General features: G+C 37.2%; 1 protein-coding gene across 1 annotated transcript in view; it reads right to left on the bottom strand.

The window, feature by feature from the left end:
- LOC149140510 (uncharacterized) overlaps positions 1 to 9858 on the bottom strand; it is a 94814-nt gene extending 84956 nt beyond the window's left edge. The window contains 5 exon segments of the mRNA XM_089451001.1: positions 2748 to 3156; positions 3470 to 3588; positions 3958 to 4022; positions 8621 to 8989; positions 9660 to 9858. Coding sequence (XP_089307127.1) covers positions 2748 to 3156; positions 3470 to 3588; positions 3958 to 4022; positions 8621 to 8989; positions 9660 to 9858 — 1161 coding nt within the window.
- Positions 9859 to 21678: the final 11820 nt, after the last annotated feature.

Here is a 21678-nt window from a genome sequence, read left to right as displayed (position 1 = left end):
TCATCCCTAAAGTTAACTCTGCTGACTCTTTTGACTTATTCAGACCCATTTCACTTTACAATTCCATCTACAAAACCATGTCTAAGACCATTTCTGTCAGAATAAAGGAGGTCCTTTTTGCAAACATTTCCCTTGACCAATTTGGTTTTCTATTAGATAGAAAAGTCCATGTTGATATTGGAATTATCCACAAAGGTCTCCATTCCATTGATATAAAGTAACAAAAGGCCTTACTATTCAAAGTTGACTTCTTAAATGCCTTTGATAGGGTGAGTTGGTTATACCTCAGGCTTTTGTTAATCCATCTACAGTTTTGTCATTATTTTGTCTCCTGAGTCATGAACTATATTAGCACATACTCTTTCACCCTCATGATCAATGGGGTGGCCTCCCCCTTATTTCATGTTGAGAGAGGGCTATGACATGGTTATCCACTCTCCCCTCCCCTATTTTTATTGGTGGTAGAAGACTTAATTAGGCTCATTTTAGAAGTAATTCAAAGGGATAGGTTTAAGGGGATTATCACTACCCCCACTTATCTTTCACACACCTCCTTTTTCTGGATGATGTCCTCATTTTTTCCAATGGTATCTACACACACCTTCATGCTTTAAATAAAATCATGGATTTGTTCTATCACGCCACAAGAATGCAAATAAACGCTAGGAATAATTCTATTATTTGGTGGGGATTTTCAAGAAGAGAGAAGAGAAATATTGAAACAATTTTCTCTTCCTTTGTTCTAAAATAAGCCATGGCATAACTTTATTTTAAGGCTTTTCAACTATTAAAAGTCAGGCTAGTCCTAGTTATTGGAAAATTTGAGAAATAATTAAATTTGTGACCAACACATAGTTGTCAAGAGCAGTGAGTATAAGAACGTTTGTGTCTAAACAAAAAACTTGGATTTTAAGACTTATAAGTTTTAATAATAATTAATTCAACCAACTAGAAATTATTTTGCCCATTTTATTATTTGGAAAGTCTAATTATTAACCACTATTTAATATACCTTAATATACGCATTGCATATTTCCTTTTTAGTATATCCCATTACATATTTACTTTTCATAATTGACTTTCATCCTTCAAACATTTATTTATTTCTTTCCATTTACCAAAATTACTTGAAATTCTAAATACGAACCTTATCCATTACTTCTCATCCCATAATCATGCAAAAAAACCCTTACCTAAAAATGTGAAGTAGTTATCGTGATTTGAATTAAAATTACTATTACTATTATTATCTAAACACCTATTGATATCAATGATGATTGGACATACACATTTAATAAATCTATACATACAACTTTTATAAGTCTATACATACACTTTTTATAAGTCTATGCACTAGACAATAGATGGTAGCATCCCTTTTGTCTCCTTAATCCACTCTTCTTAACACAATAATTAAAGTAAGAATAATAACATTTGTTATATTTTAAAGAAATCTGTTGATGAAATTTTTATGATATTATATCATCAAATATATTTTTCTATCTATATTTTGATATTCATAAAATGTTATAATTAAAAAAGGAAAAAAAACTATAATAAAATAACCTATTATTCAAAAGTTAATTACAAGTTAATTTTTGTGTCAAGAGGTGCTCTGCAAGTCAATATGGAAGAGATGTGAAGGTGTTAGATGTAATGTATTACACATTACATATGTCAAGGATACATGAAAAATATATATAGAAAAATAAAAATAACTAAATACAATTAAATGTCCACTAAAAGAGGTTTGTAGAAGAGATGTGATTCCTGTATACTGGATTTGTGCTTAAGATGGATATATACAGGTTTATTATTTAGGTTTATTATTTATGTTATAGATGAAAGATGATGATGATGAAGAATGTCCATTAAAAACAAAAATGGTTTAATGGAAATGACTTATCAGACCTTAAGAAGGTAAGAGATTACTATGAATCCTTTAACATTTTATTTATGTTTTTAGAAAGTAGTGAGAATGATTCCAAACCAATAAAGAAGACGAAAAATATTTTAAATGTTAATTTTAATATGAATCTAAAAAAATTGATAATGTGATAAATATTTTGAAATTTAAATTTAATTTAAATATAAAATAGACAATTTAAAAGAAATAATTCTTTAACATAAAATTTTCATCTTAAATTATTAAAACTTTTTTGTTGTGATATATTTTGAGAACTAACCATACTCATTTTTAATATAAAACTCATACAAATATATTTTAATTTTAATAATGTTAATTTTATTTTTTTATTAATCAAAGCAAAAAAAATATTACATCTCGAAAGCTATTGAAACTCTCTTAAACTATGTTATAAATAAATATATAATTTAATATCATTTTAATAAATTAAAAATAAATATTAAAAAAATTCTTAAAAACAAAATAAAATAACAATAATTTAGCATCATCCAAACTGGTAAGCAAATGTAAAAGTGAAAAGTTTTGCATCGAAATCGAAATGAAAAGAGAGTCCAAAGTCATGAAAATCTTTTCCTCTAGCAAACCCTATCACATGCATGACTTTCATTTACTATGAAATGAAAATATGAAAGTCATAATAATATAGGATTTGCCTTACCCATCTAATATATTTATTTATTTAGCTAGCCCTGGTTGTCTGCCTGCTCCATACAGACTCTACAGTCGATTCTCTTCATTATGGAGCTTTTCAGAGACTTTCTTCCACGTAGGGCGACATGAGATGTCTTTCCACCAGGCCTCCCTTTCCGCAAGCTGTGACCAGGTAGTGGGTAGTCGGCAGATGTTGCAGGTCGGCCAAGCTGAAGAAATCACCCGCCAAGTACTTGCTCTTTGACAACCTCTCCTCGTAAATATCCAACACTTTTACCACCACCTCCACATTCATTTCCACCACCGCTTCGTCTGTGGTGCCTCCCTTGATTGGGACGACGAAGGTTTGAAACAATACGGTCGAAGCAGGGGGATTGAAAGACTTTCGTTCAACCTCACACCATTGATCAACCAGGGCTTGTTCCGACACATTGTTTCCAAGCAGGTCAGTACCCTCAGCCTTGTACTTTTTGGCCAAATATTTGATGATGGCTCTCGATTCTGTTATTCATGGCCGAAGAAATGCATCTGTCTATCAGATCTCCCTCTGGGAAACGAAATATAAAAATAAGGCAAACCTATGCTTAGATTATGTGGGTGGGTAGGCATTTACCGAATAACTCCAAATGGCTACAGCACAACAAGAAAACGATGGAGGGACAAAATAGTTTATTTTTCTTTCACTTTAAAGTAGCTCTCAAGTATATATAATTTTATTCAAAATTAAATTTGAATATTTATAAAGATTAAATTTTCATATTTAACTATAGTCTTACTCAAAATTAAATAGCCATAAGATCAAACCTCCACACTCAACTATTACACCATTAAAATAATTATATGTTATTTGAAATCACTAAAAATAAACGAAAGTGAATAGATTTTTCTTACATCGAGAGAGCGAGATATTGGGGCTGCTTGTGAGCACCAAGAGAGTGGTCCACGAGGACGAGCTCGTAATCAACTTGTTTCTCCTCCAAACAGCAAAGAAAGATATAAATTACATAAGCCTATATTTGAATAACTAGTATATTATTATTATTTTTCAAAATTTTAAAAATTGAAATGTTTTTTTTGGATAGCCTTCTTTACTTATTTCCAAAATTAAAATAATAAAAAACAAAATGCATCAATTTTTTTTTTTTGACAAAAATGGTTATTTTTTATTTGGAAATCGGCAAAACAGCTGTCGTGGACTTAAACACTGATACACTGTAGATCCTTGTTAGAGTCAGTAGGGACAGTAGAATTGGAATTTGAAAGGCCCGCTGAAAGAATTACATTGTAGTTGCAGAAAGAGGAATGAAGGAGGACTTGATTTGATCTAGAATGGCGCATTGTAGTTCCACTTCTTTTGTGTTTGCAAAGAGGAGACCCACCGCGCCGAAGTGCCGGTTCAGTCCGTGAATCACTGCATTTTCTTTTTCAATTGACTGGCAAATTGCTATGAAGCGATCAAGAATTCAACGATTGGAAAACAAAGAATAGCGGATCTGAAACTCCATCAAAGCGGACAGATAAACGATATAGGGTCCGGATGCAACTCGGAAATCGCAATCAGAGAAAGGTGGGGGTAGGCCCATCACAAAGGGATGTGATGGGGGCCGGAAGCGAAATGCCAATAGACTGCAATGAATGTATGGTCGGGTCCGGGCTCTCGTCGCGCATCGCATATCACGATCGCGAAAGGGATTGCTGAATTGCGATGGGGTGGATGCGAAATGGAAATATACTGGAATAAATGAATGGTCATATCACAGTGGCGAATGGTTAATGCTTTTGAGATTTGCGATGGTTGGATGCGAAATGACATGAAATATAATATATAAAAGAGGCCTGTGCCGCTTAACAACAGGAATCTCAAGAGGAACGATCCCGAAGCTTTGGACAGCGAAATACAGAGGCCCAGACATCTCCAGAATTAAGGAATGCTACAGTCCGATTCAACCTCATTGACTAACAGGGATCTCCTGCTCCAGATAGAGGCTAGGTTGGCTGCCAGATCTGCCTGTGAGTTTAACTTTCTCAGCACATGATAGAAGGAGATTGTTTGAAACTTGGGCAACATTAGTCTAATTTTTTTTAGGATGGGGGCTAATTGCACCTCAGAAGGGATCTTTTGAGAGTTCATAGTCTGAATAATTAGTCTGGAGTCTCCAAAGACTGATATGGAGAGGATATTCCTCTTAAGAGCCAGATTTAGACCTTGCCACAGAGCAAGAGCCTCCGCTCTGTTGTTTGTTTCATTCCCTAGACCCCAAGCAAAGCACAGCTCAGTTGAGCCATCTGGGCTTAAGATAATTCCACCTCCACCCACCTTTCATGGGTTGCCTTTAGAGGCCCCATCAAAGAAAAGGGAGTGGTCATCCAAAGCAGATCTCCATTTGATGAATTCTTGTTCCTCTAGATGGGTTTCCCAATGAGAAGAGGCTTTAGCAGGAGGAATGGGTCCATTCTGATGATTAGGAACAAGCTCTTTAAACGATTAATCTTTCTCGCTGTCCAGAGTCGTGCCATTTCTTATGGTGGGTTTGGTTTTTAAAGCCTCACCCAACAGGGCTTTGATCTTAGTGAATATTTCCTGGAAGCTCTATATTGTCAGGTCCTAACATCAGGACACCCCTCCAAACTTAAAAGGGGCACAATAAGAACAGGTGATTAGCCGTTTCTTCATCCAAAACACAAAGAGGGCATATGGAGGGACCTGTCATTCCACGCTTCCTCAGGTTATCTCCAGTGAGGATACTTTTATGTGCCATAGTCCAGCAGAAGAAGTCAATTTTGGGGAGAGCAGGAAAAGACCAGATAAAGTTCCATTGAGTTGGCTCTGGGGGGACGCTAGGGATAGCCATGAAACTTTTGTAACCTTCTGCTGCTGATTAATATCCTGAAAGAGAACCCCGCCCTCTTTTGTCCTTAGAAGAGACCTTTAGGGGAGATTTTCCTTGGACCAGATCCAACAATAACTTGGCTTCACCATCTAGCCAATGAGGGACCTCCCCAAAATTCCAACCATCCAATAGACTTTCTGCATCATTTGTCTAATTGGAGATGTCCCAAACGTTTTCCAGATTGTTGGCCTAAAGCCAAACTCTGATATTTTCTAGATCTGCCATCTGATTCAAGGGCTGATCTCCAAGAATCGAGTCTTCCCAAATTTTTATTTTTTTCCCATTACCTGGGATCCAATAAAGCTTATGACTGAACTGTTTCATAGCTGTGAGACAGAGTTTGAAAACTGGAGATCCTTTGGATATTCTAGGAGGCTGGTCCAAACACCTCAAACACTACCCATGAAAATATTTTTTCCACAGAACTCTCTTGCTCCAACTAGGGTTCCCGGAGACAATGTTCCAATTGAGCTTGGAGCCTAGAGCAAGATTTTTGGCTACCAGATCCCGCATTTGTAGACCTCCTTCCAAGAATGGCTTCTTAATAGTGTCCCAATTTTCTAAATGAATCTTTCTTTCATTATTTTTCCCTCCCTCCCACAGAAACTTCTAAGGAGACCATCCACTTTACTGATAAAGGTTTTAGGAGCTAGTAGAATGGAATTCTGATAAACTGGGAGACTTATGAGAATAGATTTCATTTGGATTACCTTCCAAGCGTTATTCAACCATGAGGCTCCCCAAGCTTGTATTCTGAGTTTTAACTTTTCTAGCAAGGGCATCCAATGAGCTACTTTAGGATTTGATTTGAAGATTGGGATCCCAAGATACTCAAATGACTCCCAGGTCAGGTTTCTTTCCATTTCTAAAAGCCTTGCTATGTCTGTCAAATCCTTGATCGAGCAGTTCCAACGGAAGATCATGCTTTTTATATAGTTATCTTGCTGCCCGAGACCTCTTTATAAATCTCCAGCTCTTTCTTGAAGCTTCTAGCAGAATTTATGCTAGCTCCTCCCAGTAATAAAGTATCATCAGCAAACTGGGCATGATTTATGTCTTTAACATTTTGAGCCATTCTCAGGCCTGGCAAAGTATGGATCTGTTGACACTAGTCTAGCTGGAAGCTGAGCACCGAATCTTGAATGGCGTAAAGAAGCGGGGACAAAGGGCAACCTTGTCTTAGCCCCCTCGAGGCCTAAAAGAATTCCGTTGGGCGACCATTAACCAGAGGTGCTATCTAAGGGGAGGCAATGCAGGCTTTCACCCAAGTTATGAGAACTTTTGAGAAGCCAAATTTCCCCATCACAGAGAACAGGAAATGATCTCTCACCCTGTCAAAGGCATTTTTCAAATCTAGCTTAGTTACCATGCCTTTCTCTTTTTGGAGACAACTTGAATGAATTGCTTCTTGCACCAGCACAATATTGTCAAGAATCTTTCTCCCTTTTATGAATCCTCCTTGGTTTTCAGGGATGATGAGAGGTAGAATTTTCTTAAGACGGTTGGCTATTATTTTTGTAATTAGCTTATAACTTGTATTACACAAAGAAATGGGCCTGAATCTGCTAAAATCGGTGGCGCCTTTGTCTTTCGGAATCAAAGCAAGGAAGGTCGAGTTGGTGTTGCCTCCAATCTCGGTACAGGTCTGAGATTTTCGGATCATTCTCAGAAGGTCCTTTTTTATTATAGCCCAGCAAGTCAGATAGAACCTTGGTGTAAACCCATCAGGGCCCGTGGCTTTATCCGGGTCCATGAAATCCAGAGCATTTTAATCTCATTCATACTGATCGAAGCAGTCAACATGATATTGTCGGAATCTTGAACACAGTGAGGAATAAGATCAATCAGATAGGCGTGAGAATCGATAGGAGGGTCTTCCGGGGCAAAATAAAGATCTTTGAAGAAGGAGTGGGTTGCTCGCTTTATGCCTTTAGAATTTTTAACCACTATGTTTTGATAGTGGATTTCATTTACTGTTTTGAAGTGCTTGCATGCTTCAGCTTGCTTATGGAAGTAGCTTGTATTTTTGTCTCCGGCCTGTAACCAAAGATTTCTGGACTTCTGTCTCCAGAACTCTTCTTCATCCCTACTTGCTCTATGGATGTCATTTTGCAGCTCTATTTCTTTTTGAAGAATGGTTTGCGTTACATCAGAATTCTCCATTGTTAATTGGTGGCCTGCTAAACTATCATGCATCTCCTTTCTTTTGGCGGTGGGCGTTTTCAACCTTTTAGCCCACACCTTGAGCTCCATTTTGAGTCTCATTTTTTCTTCCCACATAAAGAAAGGGGATCCTTGAACTTGCTGGTTCCAAGCCTCGAAGACCACCTCTTGGAATCCTTCTTGATGAATCCACAGCAAACTGAATCTAAAGGGAATGGGGCCAAGATTTCCATCCATGGAGAGCTCAAGCAGAATGGGTTTATGGTCAGAGGTGTAGTTCGGCAGAATTTTAGAGGTGGTTGTTAGACCACAAGTCAAGAAGGAGGATTGGACCAGAAATCTATCCAAACGAGCAACAATGTGGCCTGAGCCTAACCTTTTGTTTGACCAGGTGAATTTCCCAGTTGTGGGCTTGATATCCCCCAAATCCCTATCTAGAATGAGGTCTTCAACCCATTCTCTAGCTGGGTCCCTGACCAGCGAGCCCCCCTTTTTCTCTTCTGCAGCTAGCATAACATTCAAATCACCTGCAATAATAATATTTTCTGGATTGTGCAAGAAAAGATAGGATTGAAGCGAGTCCCAAAAACTTTTTTTCTCAGAGGGTAAAACCGGAGCATAAAGATTGAAAATACTTACTTGGTGGCCAGATTCTTTATGGAGGAGCTTAGGGAGTAGCCAATGGGGGCAACATTCTTCGTGAATCAGATCATATTTGGAGTTGTCCCAAAAGGAGGCAATCCCTCCAGAGGCGCCTCTAGCGCTAACTGCTCTCCCTTGGCCTTTATGCCAGAAAACTTTGCTTGCTTGGAGGAGTAGAAGGACCTCCAGTTTTATCTCCTGGATGAGAAGGATTTTAGGCGAGTACATCCTCACAATATCTTTCAGAGCTTCTTCTTTCAACTTGCCGCCTAATCCTCTGCAATTCCAGGAAATGTATTTCATTATTTACTAGCTTGGGAGGTTGTGGCTCCTTTTGGAGCGTTACCATGCTTGCGCCTAGATCTGGTATTCATCATTCCTTTGAGAGTTTTATGAGAGCCTTGGAGGACATCCAGATAAGTTTTCTCCTCTCTCTGCTTCTTCTTGGGCTTTCGGCCCCTGGCTGACTTGATAGGAGTGACCTGTGAACAGTCTGAATTTGAGATTCCATCTTCTGAGTCTCCCTCAGAATCAAAGCCCAGATTGATGTGCTCCTCATTTTCTTCTTTTTCCCCTTGTTCATCCTCTATTGGAGGAAGAGATGACTTTGCTTCAGCTTCTTTCACTTTCTTCGACGGGTCTTCTGGATCCTCTTGGATCTCAATGGCATCTGTCTTCTCCCCAGAGGAAGAACCCTCTTTAGGAACTTCTTTGGCTTTTGGTTTGAGCTGGGGCTTCACCAATGGCCCTGAATTTTTCTTCTCAGTTAGTTTTGGGACTGCTTTTCCCTTTTTGATTTCTTTCCATCCTTCTTTGTCAGCTTTGTCCCCAGTTGGAGCTTTTGGGCAGTTTCTTTGGAAGTGTCCATGTTCGTGACAGGTTCTGCATTTGAATGGAAACTACTCGTAATCCAGTTTTTGATAATGATGCAATTCTCTGACTGTAAGTTTTACTGCTTCGGGCAGTCCAACTTCCAGATCGACTTCCACACAGATTCTTGCGCAGGTATATTGGCCCTTGTTGTCTGCTTTGTCAATGAAACAACCGAGACCATTTCCAATCTTCTACAAGGTGTGATAGCTCCAGCAATGGATCGGAAGATTGGGAAGCCAGACCCAGACTGCAACCTCTTTAGGGGAATTGATTGAGGGATCGAAGTTGGGGGTCCACTTATTAAGATACAGACGTTGATTTCCCATAAAATACGGACCGTTCTCTGGAAACTCTTGGTCTTCTTTGGAGGTGAAATCGAAAATGAAATACCCTTTGCCGACAGCGTAGCAGATCACATTGTTTTCCAACTGGGCCTCTAGTTGCATTGGATCCAGTCATCTATTGTTTTTTTTTTTATGGTCAGCGTCCCATAAATTGTCCTACCAACCCACTGTCAGCCAAGGCTAGGGCGATTTTTATCTGTTGGTCGTCTAGTAGGGCGATCTCAGGAATTTCCTCCAGCTTTTTAATGATTTTTGGGACTTCTAGAGTCAAATGTTTCTTTCCTTTCTTCGAAAGAAACCTTCTGAAAGCTTCATCTGAAGAGATAGGAAGGGTGGGAGAGGGCTCACCACCCCCTGGCGCACTCATGGCGGCGGCACGCTCTGTGCAAGCAGAAGCACAGGTCGGAGGAGGAGAGGAGCAGAGCCCAATTGCGGGGATGCCGGGAGTGGAGGTTGAGAGCCCAGCAGTAGGGGCTGCCAGGTAGGAGACCTACGGAGGGCCGCAGGAGCTGAGGAAGCAGGGGCGCGTGAGCTCCAGATCAGAACGTGCGTGTCTTCAGTATCAAATTTATTACTATGTAAATTGAGAATACATATAAATAAAATAGTATGCAAATTGAAAAAACATATAAATAAAATTTAATAATATGAATAACAAAAACTCAAAGTTGAAATTGAATATAAAATAATGAAATATTAAATATGAAAAATAAGTTTTAACTAATCTCCACTTACAAACAAATTTATATTTTAATCACTGTTTTTTTGGATTCAGTGTGCAAGTTAATCTTTAAAGTGAATCACATAAAATGAATCTCTTTAATTGGATTTCAAACAACCATCTTAGTTTTGTAGTGCAAGTTAATCTTTAAAGTGAACCACATAAAGTGAATCTCTTTAATTGGATTCCAAACAACCATCCTAGTTTTGCAGTGGAAACAGTGCCCATAGCTATGTCCAACATGCTAATGACTGTCATCCGATAGAATTATGAGAGTGAGAAAATTATATCTCCAATAGGATTATGAGAGTGAGAAAATTATATCTCCAATAGAATTAGGAGAGTGAGAAAATTATATTTTAGAGTTTTTGCAAGTTTTTAAATATAAAACTTATACTACTTGATAATTATTTAATACCAAACTTACATTTTTTTAATGAGAAAATTATTATTTTTTATAAATACAATTTTTTAAATATAAAATTTCTATAACATTTTTTAACATATAAATTAATCTTATTTTATTTTATTTTTAAATATAGAACTTACCCTTCTTTATAATTCTTTAATATCAAATTTATATTTTTTTAATGAGAAACTTACTATTTTTTATTATAACTAAAAAGTTTTAAATATATAATTTCTATAATATTTTTTAATATATAAATTAATGTTTTTTCATACTTTCTAATATAAAGTTTTTGATAAATAAAAAATGGCAAATCTTCCTTAAACATTCTAAATTGAACTTGTGAATGCCCAGGTGGGATGGATGTTTTTATGGATATATTCTATCCTCATTTCTTGTTCATTGATAAGAGGAGATTTACAAACTATTCTCGAGCATAGCGCCCTTTGTTGAGCCTTGTTGCTCAGAATCACAAAGGGTGATTCAAATTCCCGCTGCATAAATAATTGGAACTTGAGAACCAGATGCAGTGTCAACTTGAATTGATTTGATAAAGAAATATTTTTGTAACATTTTAAAACTAGCATTTGCACCAAAAGGGTGCAAAGACACATTGATAGAAGTGTAGATGAATGTAGAGTGGCGCAGAGGTATAGTTGAAGGAAACAAGGATGTTGATGTAGAAGGCGTGAGGAATCAGGAGGCTAGTGGTGGGGGGAATGAGAAAGAATTGGTAAAGTAAAGGGTTGTGTGTGGAACATGGTTGTGTTATTGAAATATGGGGAATTGTGAGGGTGATCAGATGCCCTCATAAAAGCATCGGGGAGATTGAGATAGTCGCGAACTAATAGGGAATTGTTGTAGCAGCTACAACCACCCTCCAAAATTTTTCCTATGCTTTGATTTTAGAGCCTTCCTTCCTATTTACAAGAGTTTATCTTGTATTTTTTTCAAGTACTTGTGATTTGATTGAGACTTATCTAAATTTTCATTTTTGCTTACGTTTTCTCGTTTTATGCTTACATTATCTCTCTGAGTCATAAGCTAACATCCTGACTTGGTCACACAACAGTTTTGGACTTGCCTCTAGAAACTGCACAATCCTTCAGGGCAAGAAGTCTCGATGATTGGAATTTCACACATCAAACTGGCAGTCAATCTTGAGCTCAGAAACTGTGTAGTCATGCAAGGAAGCCCAACACTGAGCCCAGAGGCTGCGCAATCCCTCACCAAGCTCAGAAACTGCGTAGTGCACTAAGTCGGAAAGTTGTACAGTACCCTAAAATTTCCCAATCTTTCCTGGGAACATGCATGGAAAGTTTCCCTAGAAAACCAAAAAAAGCACAAAAGGTAAAAAGACAAAAACATGCCTCAAAAATATGGATCCATTATTAGTATGTTGAAGGAGGCACATTAGTTATTTTCAGAAACTTCTGCCAAGTGTCGCTTTTTCCTTGATTTTAGGCATATGCGTCATAAACTCTAATTCGCTCAAATATGTTTAATTGACACCTCTAGAGCTCATTTGCACATTCAATATTGGAGCTCTATCATTCTTGAGGAGATCAAGGAACCTTCGGTGTTGTTGTAGCTCCTAGAGATAGCCTTTGGGTTGAAAGGAGACTAGCGACTAGGACATCTTGATGAGTGCTTTAAGGATTTGTTGATATTTTCTATTACACTTCGGTATTTAACATATTTCATATGAAATTGATTTGGAACCATCCTTAAGAGGATAAATACAAAGTTGGATTCCAAATATAGATCACATAAGCATTAATATCTATATCTAGTGGCCAACATCATATGCACATGCAATTTTATAGGTCATTTGTAGTATATCTGATAGAATAATAAAGGAAGAAAGAAAACCAATACACAAGGTTTAGACTTAATAATGATGTTCAATGAAGTTCAACTTGAACATATGAGAAGGATGTTGAAATGAAGTGATAACATACATGGAGCGCATTTTAAGGATAACAATTCATATAAGCTATATGCATTTTTAATCAACATTAGACCTGGATGAATCCATAAATCCATGAAAACATATCCAACAATTGCTATTACATGTAATATGAGAATAATAATGAGAACATATGGAACAAACATGAAGGAATACACACTGCACATTTATATGAGCTAGAATCGCCAAAAACTTTCATTAATATTCCACAAAGTATACATTTCATTAACAACTTGTAGAGCTTCTCCCTTGGAAAACCAAAATTTTGAACCTTTGGTTCTGTATCATGAACTTCTTTTATAGGGCCTCAGAGGGAGAACCATTACAAATCATTCTTTCTTGATTTGGCAATGAATCATCATAACAAAATATCAGTGTGTTCAATGGCACAATTGTAGTAACCAAATTCTAACTAATTGACATTTTTTCTTCTAAAATAAAATATTTACATAAAATAAAAAATACAAGTGTCACGAGAGACACGATCAATGGTATCCTTAGTCATGATAAATATTCTCTGGAGACAACATTGTTGGGTTGATGATCTAGAGCACAGGAGGATTTACAAATTGTTCACACATTTTCCATAGTGCTGGGGTTGGGAGAGGAGCGTGAAAGAATCACTAATATGTAATGTTGATAATCATGATTCTTGTATAGTTCAGCCCAGAGTGGAACAAGGTATTTACCAACCCTAACACCTGAAATTCCTTTCTGAGACAGTTAACCATTGTTTTACCTTTAAGGGTGGCAGTCTTCACATGAGAGAAATCTACCTTTTTCTTGGCCTCCACTAACGTCTAATTATATTGTGTCCACGGGATTAGCATTCCCATAATATCCCAGCAGTTAGGCAATCCTTCCCTAACTCTCTCATAAAAATCAACATTGAAAGTGGTCACATCTTTTTGTGCCACCCCTAGGCATTCCTCAACTTTGACTCTGGCCTCCTCCTTGTGGATAAATTTAGAGATCTCCATGATCGCAGACACTCTATCCGCTACATCTATTGGCCTCAACTCAATAAGTGGAATTTTATTTACAGATTGAATGAACTTCTTGGAAATCTGGGATTTATTTTCACCATATTCTTCAATAGCTAGGATTAAAACTCATAATCCTTGATTACAATCTTTTGTTCATTCATCAAAGTTATGTACTCCCGATTTCTTTTCATTTCTGCTATGATTTCATCCAAGACAAGTTGCTTGGTCTGCAGGAGAGGCATATTTCATTTCAAATTTCCTTTTAGCTCAGAAGTTTCTTGGTTTGCTGCCTATAGGTTCTTACTGATCAGGTCAGTGTTGGTCTTGGTTGTTTCACGAAGTTGTTTTTCTTTATGTGCTAGGTTTCTCTGGGCAGTGTCCAAATCCTTCTTCACCTTCTTAATCCCCCCTTTCGAAAGGTAGAGTTCAGTGAGAGTCTTGGTGACATGTTCTGTGGAATTTTGGAGGTTTTTAGGCACAAGCACTATACAAATGTGTGTGTCTATCCTCAGCTAAAGTTCCACTATCTGCTACTTGAGGGATATTATCTCATTGTTTCTTTCTATCAGTTCTTTGGCTAGGATTTAATTCTCTTCTTCCACCTCTGCCAATTCCTTTGGTTACACATTATCAATAGCTGGCATATTAAGTTTATATTTTAACTCTTATATTTCTACTTGTGAACTTTGGAGGAGGGCTTCGAATGTAGCTTTTTCTTGTCGATTTACTCCCAACTTCACAATAATCTCTTTGAATCTCTCATTTTGCATGTGTAGAGCTCTGTGTTGGCATTATGATACGAGTGTTGTCCTTGATGGCAACTCACACAGATGACAGATCATAGTGCAGGAGGTCAGTAGCAAAGAATTGATGATCAGACTACAAAGAATGGAGAAAGAGAAGTATATACGCAGGTTCACTATATACCAAGTCGTGTAGACATGCAGGTTCACTATATACCAAGTCGTGTATACACACAGGTTCGCTATATACCAAGTATTGTATACACACAGGTTCACTATATAGAAAGGCGCATATAGTGTACACACGCACTTTCACGCAAGTAAAGGCGCGTACATGTCTGAAAAATAAGTTTCAGGTCCGTGGTATTTGGTCCATGGTATTTTGGTATTTGGTCCATGGTATTTGGTTCAAGGTACTGACTCCAGGTATTTGGTCCAAGGTATTGGTTCTAAGTGGTTTTGGACCATAGTATTGAGTAAGGCCTAAGACTATAAAAGGAGAAGGAGATCATTAGGCAAGGGCACTCAGAAAGTCTTGAATATCTGATGATGTATGAGATCTAGTATGTAGGTTATGGGTTCATGATCCTTTGCTTCATCTAAGCCAAGGAAAAATCTCAGCAGTTGATGGAGAACAAGATCTTAGGATAGATAGGGATCTAATGGCTTGGAATGAATCATCTCTATATGGTTTGATCATGCTTATTCTAGATTTGTATACAGACGCATGTAATGTTCTGTAAATATTATGATCTGGGTATAACTCAAGTTTGGAATAGCTGCAAATCTTAAATGAATATTTACAAATGTATACACTGGTTGAATTTGATAAAAGCACGTATGTACGCAGGTTAGATACATCTAAGTAGCATATACAATATGAACTATGATGTTTGAAGTTATAGGTGGTTCTGGTTGTTGATGCAAAGTCTGAGTTCTGGTGAATGTTTACTGGTGTCAGTATTCTGCATATTCAGATTGGTTGATTATGTTTAGCTTCAGGTTTGATGGATGAGATCTATAATGCATCAGGATCACAATGACTTATATTTATGTGATCTGATGGACTAGATCTAGTTGCTAACATACGTATTATCCTTGTATATGTAATGATCTGGGTATGTCTGAAGTCAGGAAGTGCAGCGAAGTTATAAGAAAGTAATTGATGACATATACGATGGTTCGCTTTAGTGAAGTTGCGTATACACGTTGGTTCGGCTCTTTAAAGTAGCGTATGCATTCTGATGCATGATTTTTGATGATACAGTTGGTTCTGAAAATTGTTGCAGAGTTCTGTGTTCTGCTCTGTGTACTGGTGACTGCATTTTGTTGACAGGGTTTCAGTGATTCAGTATTGGGTAATTCAGAGATTGATGATGCAAGTGGTGATTGATTTTGTGCTTCAATGTTATTGATGGGTCCAGTATGAAAACTGGATGAAACGTGGCCTTCAGATTATGATGTTGTGTTCCATGAGTATCCAGTCTGAAAATTTATGAAAAGTGGTCCTTGGAAGAAAAGAGAAGGTTGTAGCCTTCTATAGTTCAGCACCTACGTACTAGTACATCAGCTAGTACAAGATCTAAGGGGGTTGTAGCTCCCTTCCAGGAGAAGCTGGAGAGAGAGAGAAGGTTTTAGCTTTCTATAGGTAGAAGCCTGCGTACTGGTATAAGACTGCACCAGTACAAAAATATTGTAAAAAGAAGTTTCTTATTAAAAGAAGATAGAGACGAATTGCAGCAGGTGGTTTTCACCCACATTGGGTTTCCACCTTACATCTCGGTGTTCATGTGTGTTGCTTATGTGTGATGATCTATTCTATTTTACTTCTCCTGTTTACTATTCATACGGTTAATAATGTTCTGATGCACTCATTAAGGATCAACTAACTGAATCATAATTTTACTGGATATACACTTGTTGCATTAAACACAGTTACGTATACATGCGGTTTGCCGTAACTAAAGTAGCGTATATGAATCTAAATATGGAAATGAAAAAGTTATATTGATTTGATAATACTGATTCACCCCCCCCCCCCTCTCAGTATTATTTCCAACAAAAGGTATCAAAGCAGGTCCTTTGGTAGAAGCTTGATCGCTTGAAGGAGATCCATAGAACAATGGGAAAGAAGCTTAAGAAGAAAGCACCTAGGAAGAAGAATACATCTCAGAAGAACTATGACAATGGGATAATTGATTGGGGAATATGTGAAAGAAGCACTTCAGATTCAGAGTCACTTCAGAATGAAGATGAACAAGAAAAATAACTATTAGGTATGATTTTTTTATCCTCTGGTGATACATTTCTCCATCCATTTGAAGATGATGAAAGTGATATTGAAACAACTGAATTTTCTCTTATGGGTGAGAAAGAAAGATATCAAATAGAAGCAGAATTTAAAAGTCTTACAGAAAAAATTAGAGATCAACAAGATTTGTTGCACAAAAGGGAACATATCTCCAAAGAAGAAGTTACCAAACCAAAAGCTCAACTAGAGGAAGGAAACAAGGTAAGAAAGCTATTCAAGGAAAAGGAAGATCAATGTCAAAAGTTGCAGGATGGAGTGACATCATTAAGAAATGAAGTAAATGAAAGGAGCACAACAATCAAGAAACTCAGAGAAAGATCCAGTTATTATGAAAGTCTTGAAGCTATGATCCTCTTACTAAAAGAAGATCTTGAAGAATCAAATAAGCAGAATAAAGAACTACTCCAAGCTCTTGAAAAACAAGAAAACGAAGCTCTTGAATGAAGACATCAGTGGGAGGAAGGAAGAAAAGCTGAAGAAAACATGAAGAAGCAGTATCGTGAAAATGAAGAGCAACATCAGGTTGAGGTAAATATTCTAAAAGACAACTTAGAAGAAAAGGATAAGCTCTTACGATTTCAAGATAGTAATAAGATCTTGGATGATATTCTTAGTAGTTAAAGGTCTCCTGCTATCAAAATTGGTCTTGGTTTTCATGAATCTATTGAAGGTGAATCTAGTTCACAAAATAAGACAATTAACTCTAATGCACAATCTAAAATACTCAACAAGGAGATGAGAGGTCAATCCCATCAACAACCAAGGAAATAAATTCTTCAAAGAAAATCTTTTACTCCTCCGATGAATAATGTTGAATGTTATGTATGTCATAATCTTGGACATGTTGCAACCAGATGCATAAGTAGAATGGTTCAAGACCATCACACAGAAATATCATCACGTTCCAGGTACTTTAAGGGATATTGTTTTTCTTGCAATATGTTTGGTCACAAAGCTGTTGATTGCTAAAAAAGGAATATGAAACATGTAAGATGTTATGCATGTAACAAGCTGGGACGTATAGCAAAGGAATGCAGGAAAAAAGTACGGGCACCATACCAAAAGGAGAAAACATCATCACACTTGAAGATATGGAAGAAGAAGGAAGTACAGTCAGAAATATGTGGCACAGCACAATGTACAGACATAATAGACTCAGAGGAAGCTGAAAGTGTAAAACTTCAGTGTTCTCAATATCATACGTAAGTTTCATAAAGATAAGTCGCGTATATACGCGAGTTAGACAGTGCACAGTCGCGTATATGTCAGTTTGAGAAAAGCAGTGGGACGGGCTTAGGAAAATGGTCTGATATGATTCAGTCCATTATTTGCTCTGTTTGATAATGGTTACAATCTACTGATGATGTGTGGAAATGTCTTGATACTTCTTGCTGATATATGCATGATCAGATCTAATAGTAAACAAGATGGCACAGGTTCAGGGGGAGCATATACTTTTAGTAATGCATTGTTGGCATTATGGTTAGTAGTCCTTGGTGATGATGCTTATATGGCTAAATAATACATCTTGCTATGATATGGTTATGAGTTGTCCATAATAAAATCTCATATGATTCTTGGGGTTACATAGTTGGTGTTCAGATCAGATTTGTGGTTGATTCTCTGATGATGCATATATGGTGCTTACAAGGTGATCTTCATAAGGATAAGGAGAAGTACAAAGCTTGAGTACACAATTTCATTATTTGATGATGAGTCACAAATTTCTTTTATGCTGCTGTCATCATGCCTTCGGAGATACATAAAGTTCATATGGTGCAGTTATGATACAGGATTCCTATAGTTCTTGGCTCTCACATGGATGAGGAGTGCTGTTGTTGATGATATCAAGAAACCTTGACAAATGATCATGAGCTCATGGTTTGCTAGATACATATTGCTATGATGGATACATGGATGTTTACTTAAGTTACATATTGACAAATTTTGTTGGTTGACCAAGAGAATGGTGCTATTGCAGGTCTCATGAAGATATAGCTATTTGAAGACATGGATATTTGAAGACATGGCTTACTTAGTCACATAATGATGATGAGTTCTTACCTTATGATGATAAGAGGATACTCACATATGTTGATTATCATGGCTGATGCTTATAAGATGTGGGATGTTCCCTAGTGATGATACATGATTGATATATTGAAGGTTCTTGTGGAAAGATCATGCAGTTCTTGAATGATTTTGTTACTGTTTGGTGATATGACATATGCTAAGTTGATTCATGAAAGGAAACGAAGCAAGTTGATCTTGATGAGATCAAGAGGATGAGTTGATATCTGTATGCAGACATACTTTTTCACAGGACATATACAAGTTGTTGGTCTAGATGTTGTTGACAGATGCTTATGGAGCAGATCATACATTGTGTATGATAGTTGTTGATGACTATCATGGTCTTGTTTAGATATTTGGTCTCTATTATAAATGTCATGTATATCATTCGATAAAAAGGTCATATCAAGACCCATAATGTAATAGTTTGTCTTTGTCTATTGTAGTCGTTTGATGAATCCCTTTTGGTCATATGATGTAATTTGTTACCCCACTATGCATGGGATGGATGATGTGATGTTTCTTGTTTCAGTCATGTTTAAACATTTGGTATATCCCCACTTGGTTGGGTGGATGAGTCAAAATGGTGTATCCCCACATGGTTGGGAGACTGATGTATGTATGAGTCATTGGTGATAGTAAGGTCATACTCACTTAGTTGAGTTGTAGAGTCATGATTATTTTAAAAAATATTGTTGCAGACTCTACATGTGCTCAGGGGAGCATGGACGGATTGGTACATCTTGGCATGTACAAAGGGAGAGTTCAATCAGAGAACTCAACATGTGCTCAGGGGGAGCATGGATGGCTTCGTACACCTCAGCATGTAGATATTTCAGCATGTACTCAGGGGGAGCATGGACATCATAATGTATATCAAAGGGAGATAATATCTTGGTCCACCCTTTGCCCTTGATGTCAAAGGGGGAGAGTGACTTGGTGTGGTTGTTGCCATCAAGTCCAAAGGGGGAGATTGTTGGCATTATGATACAAGTGTTGTCCTTGATGGAAACTCACACAGATGATAGATCATAGTGCAGCAAGTCAGTAGCAAAGAATTGATGATAAAACTACAAAGAATGAAGAAAGAGAAGTATATGCCCAGGTTCACTATATACCAAGTCGCGTACACACGCAGGTTCACTATATACCAAGTCATGCACACATGCAGGTTCACTATATACCAAGTCATGTACATACACAGGTTCGCTATATACCAAGTAGTGTGTACATGCAGGTTCACTATATACAAAGTCGCGTATAGCGTACACATGCACTTTCACGCAAGTAAAGGTGCGTACATGTCGAAAACTAAGTTTTGGGTCCGTGGTATTTGGTCCATGGTATGTTGGTATTTGGTCCGAGGTATTGACCCCTGGTATTTGGTCCAAGGTATTGGTTCTAAGTGGTTTTGGACCATGGTATTGAATAAGGCCTAAGATTATAAAAGGAGAAGGAGATCATTAGGCAAGGGAACTCAGAAAGTCTTGAATATCTGATGATGCATGAGATCCAGTATGCAGGTTATGGGTTCATGATGCTTTGCTTGATCTGAGCCAAGGAAGAATCTGAGCAGTTGATGGAGAACAATATCTAAGGATATATTAGGATCTAATGGCTTGGAATGAATCATCTCTATATGGTTTGATCATGCTTATTCTAGATCTGTATATTGACGCGTGTAATGTTCTATAAATATTATGATCTGGGTATAACTCAGGTTTGGAATAGCTGCAAATCATAAATGAATATTTACAGATGTATATGTTTGTTGAATTTGATGAAAGCGTGTATGTATGCAGTTTAGATACATCTAAGTAGCGTATACAACATGAACTTTGAATTTTCAAGTTACAGGTGGTTTTGGTTGTTGATGCAAAGTCTGAGTTCTGGTGACTGTTTACTGGTGTCAGTATTTTGCATATTCAGATTGGTTGATTACGTTTAGCTTCAGTTTTGATGGATGAGATCTATAATGGATCAGGATCATAATGAATTATCTTTATGTGATCTGATGGACTAGATCTGGTTGCTAACATATGTATTATCCTTATATATGTAATGATTTGGGTATGTTTGAAGTCAGGAAGTGCAGCGAAGTTATAAGTAAGTAATTGATGACATATACGCTGGTTCACTTTGGTGAAGTTGCGTATACACACTAGTTCGGCTCTTTCAAGTAGCGTATGCACTCTGATGCATGATTTCTAATGATACAGTTGGTTTTGAAAATTGTTGCAGAGTTCTTTGTTCTGCTCTGTGTACTGGTGACTGCATTTCGTTGACAGGGTTTTAGTGATTTAGTATTGGGTAATTCAGAGATTGATGATGCAAGTGGTGATTGATTTTGTGCTTCAATGTTATTGATGGGTCCAGTATGAAAATTGGATGAAACGTGGCCTTCAGATTATGATGTTGTGTTCCATGAGTATCCAGTCTGAAAATTTATGAAACGTGGTCCTTGGAAGAAAAGAGAAGGTTGTAGCCTTCTGTAGGTCAGTACCTACGTACTAGTACATCAGATAGTACAAGAGCTAATGGGGTTGTAGCTCCCTTCTAGGAGAAGCTGGAGAACGAGAGATGGTTGTAACTTTCTGTAGGTAGAAACCTAGGTACTGGTATAAGACTGCACTAGTACATAAATATTGTAAAAAGAAGTTTCTTATTAAAAGAAGATAGAGACGAATTGCAGTAGGTGGTTTTCACCCACATTGGGTTTCCACCTTACATCTCGGTGTTCATGTGTGTTGGTTCTGTGTGATGATCTGTTCTGTTTTACTGCTCCTGTTTACTGTTCATATGGTTAATAATGTTCTGATTCACTCATTAAGGATCAACTAACTGAATCATAAGTTTACTAGATATACGCTTGTTGCATTAAACACAGTTGCGTATACACGTGGTTTGCCTTAACTAAAGCAACGCATATGAATCTGAATATGGAAATGAAAAAGTTATATTGATTTGATAATACT

Source organism: Pinus tabuliformis, chromosome X (assembly GCF_031772625.1).
Source record: "Pinus tabuliformis cultivar Carrire ecotype Pingquan chromosome X, CPIR1, whole genome shotgun sequence".
In the NCBI taxonomy this organism is placed as follows: domain Eukaryota; kingdom Viridiplantae; phylum Streptophyta; class Pinopsida; order Pinales; family Pinaceae; genus Pinus; species Pinus tabuliformis.
Note: the sequence above shows the minus strand (reverse complement) of the source record. Positions and strands in the feature narration are given on the sequence as shown.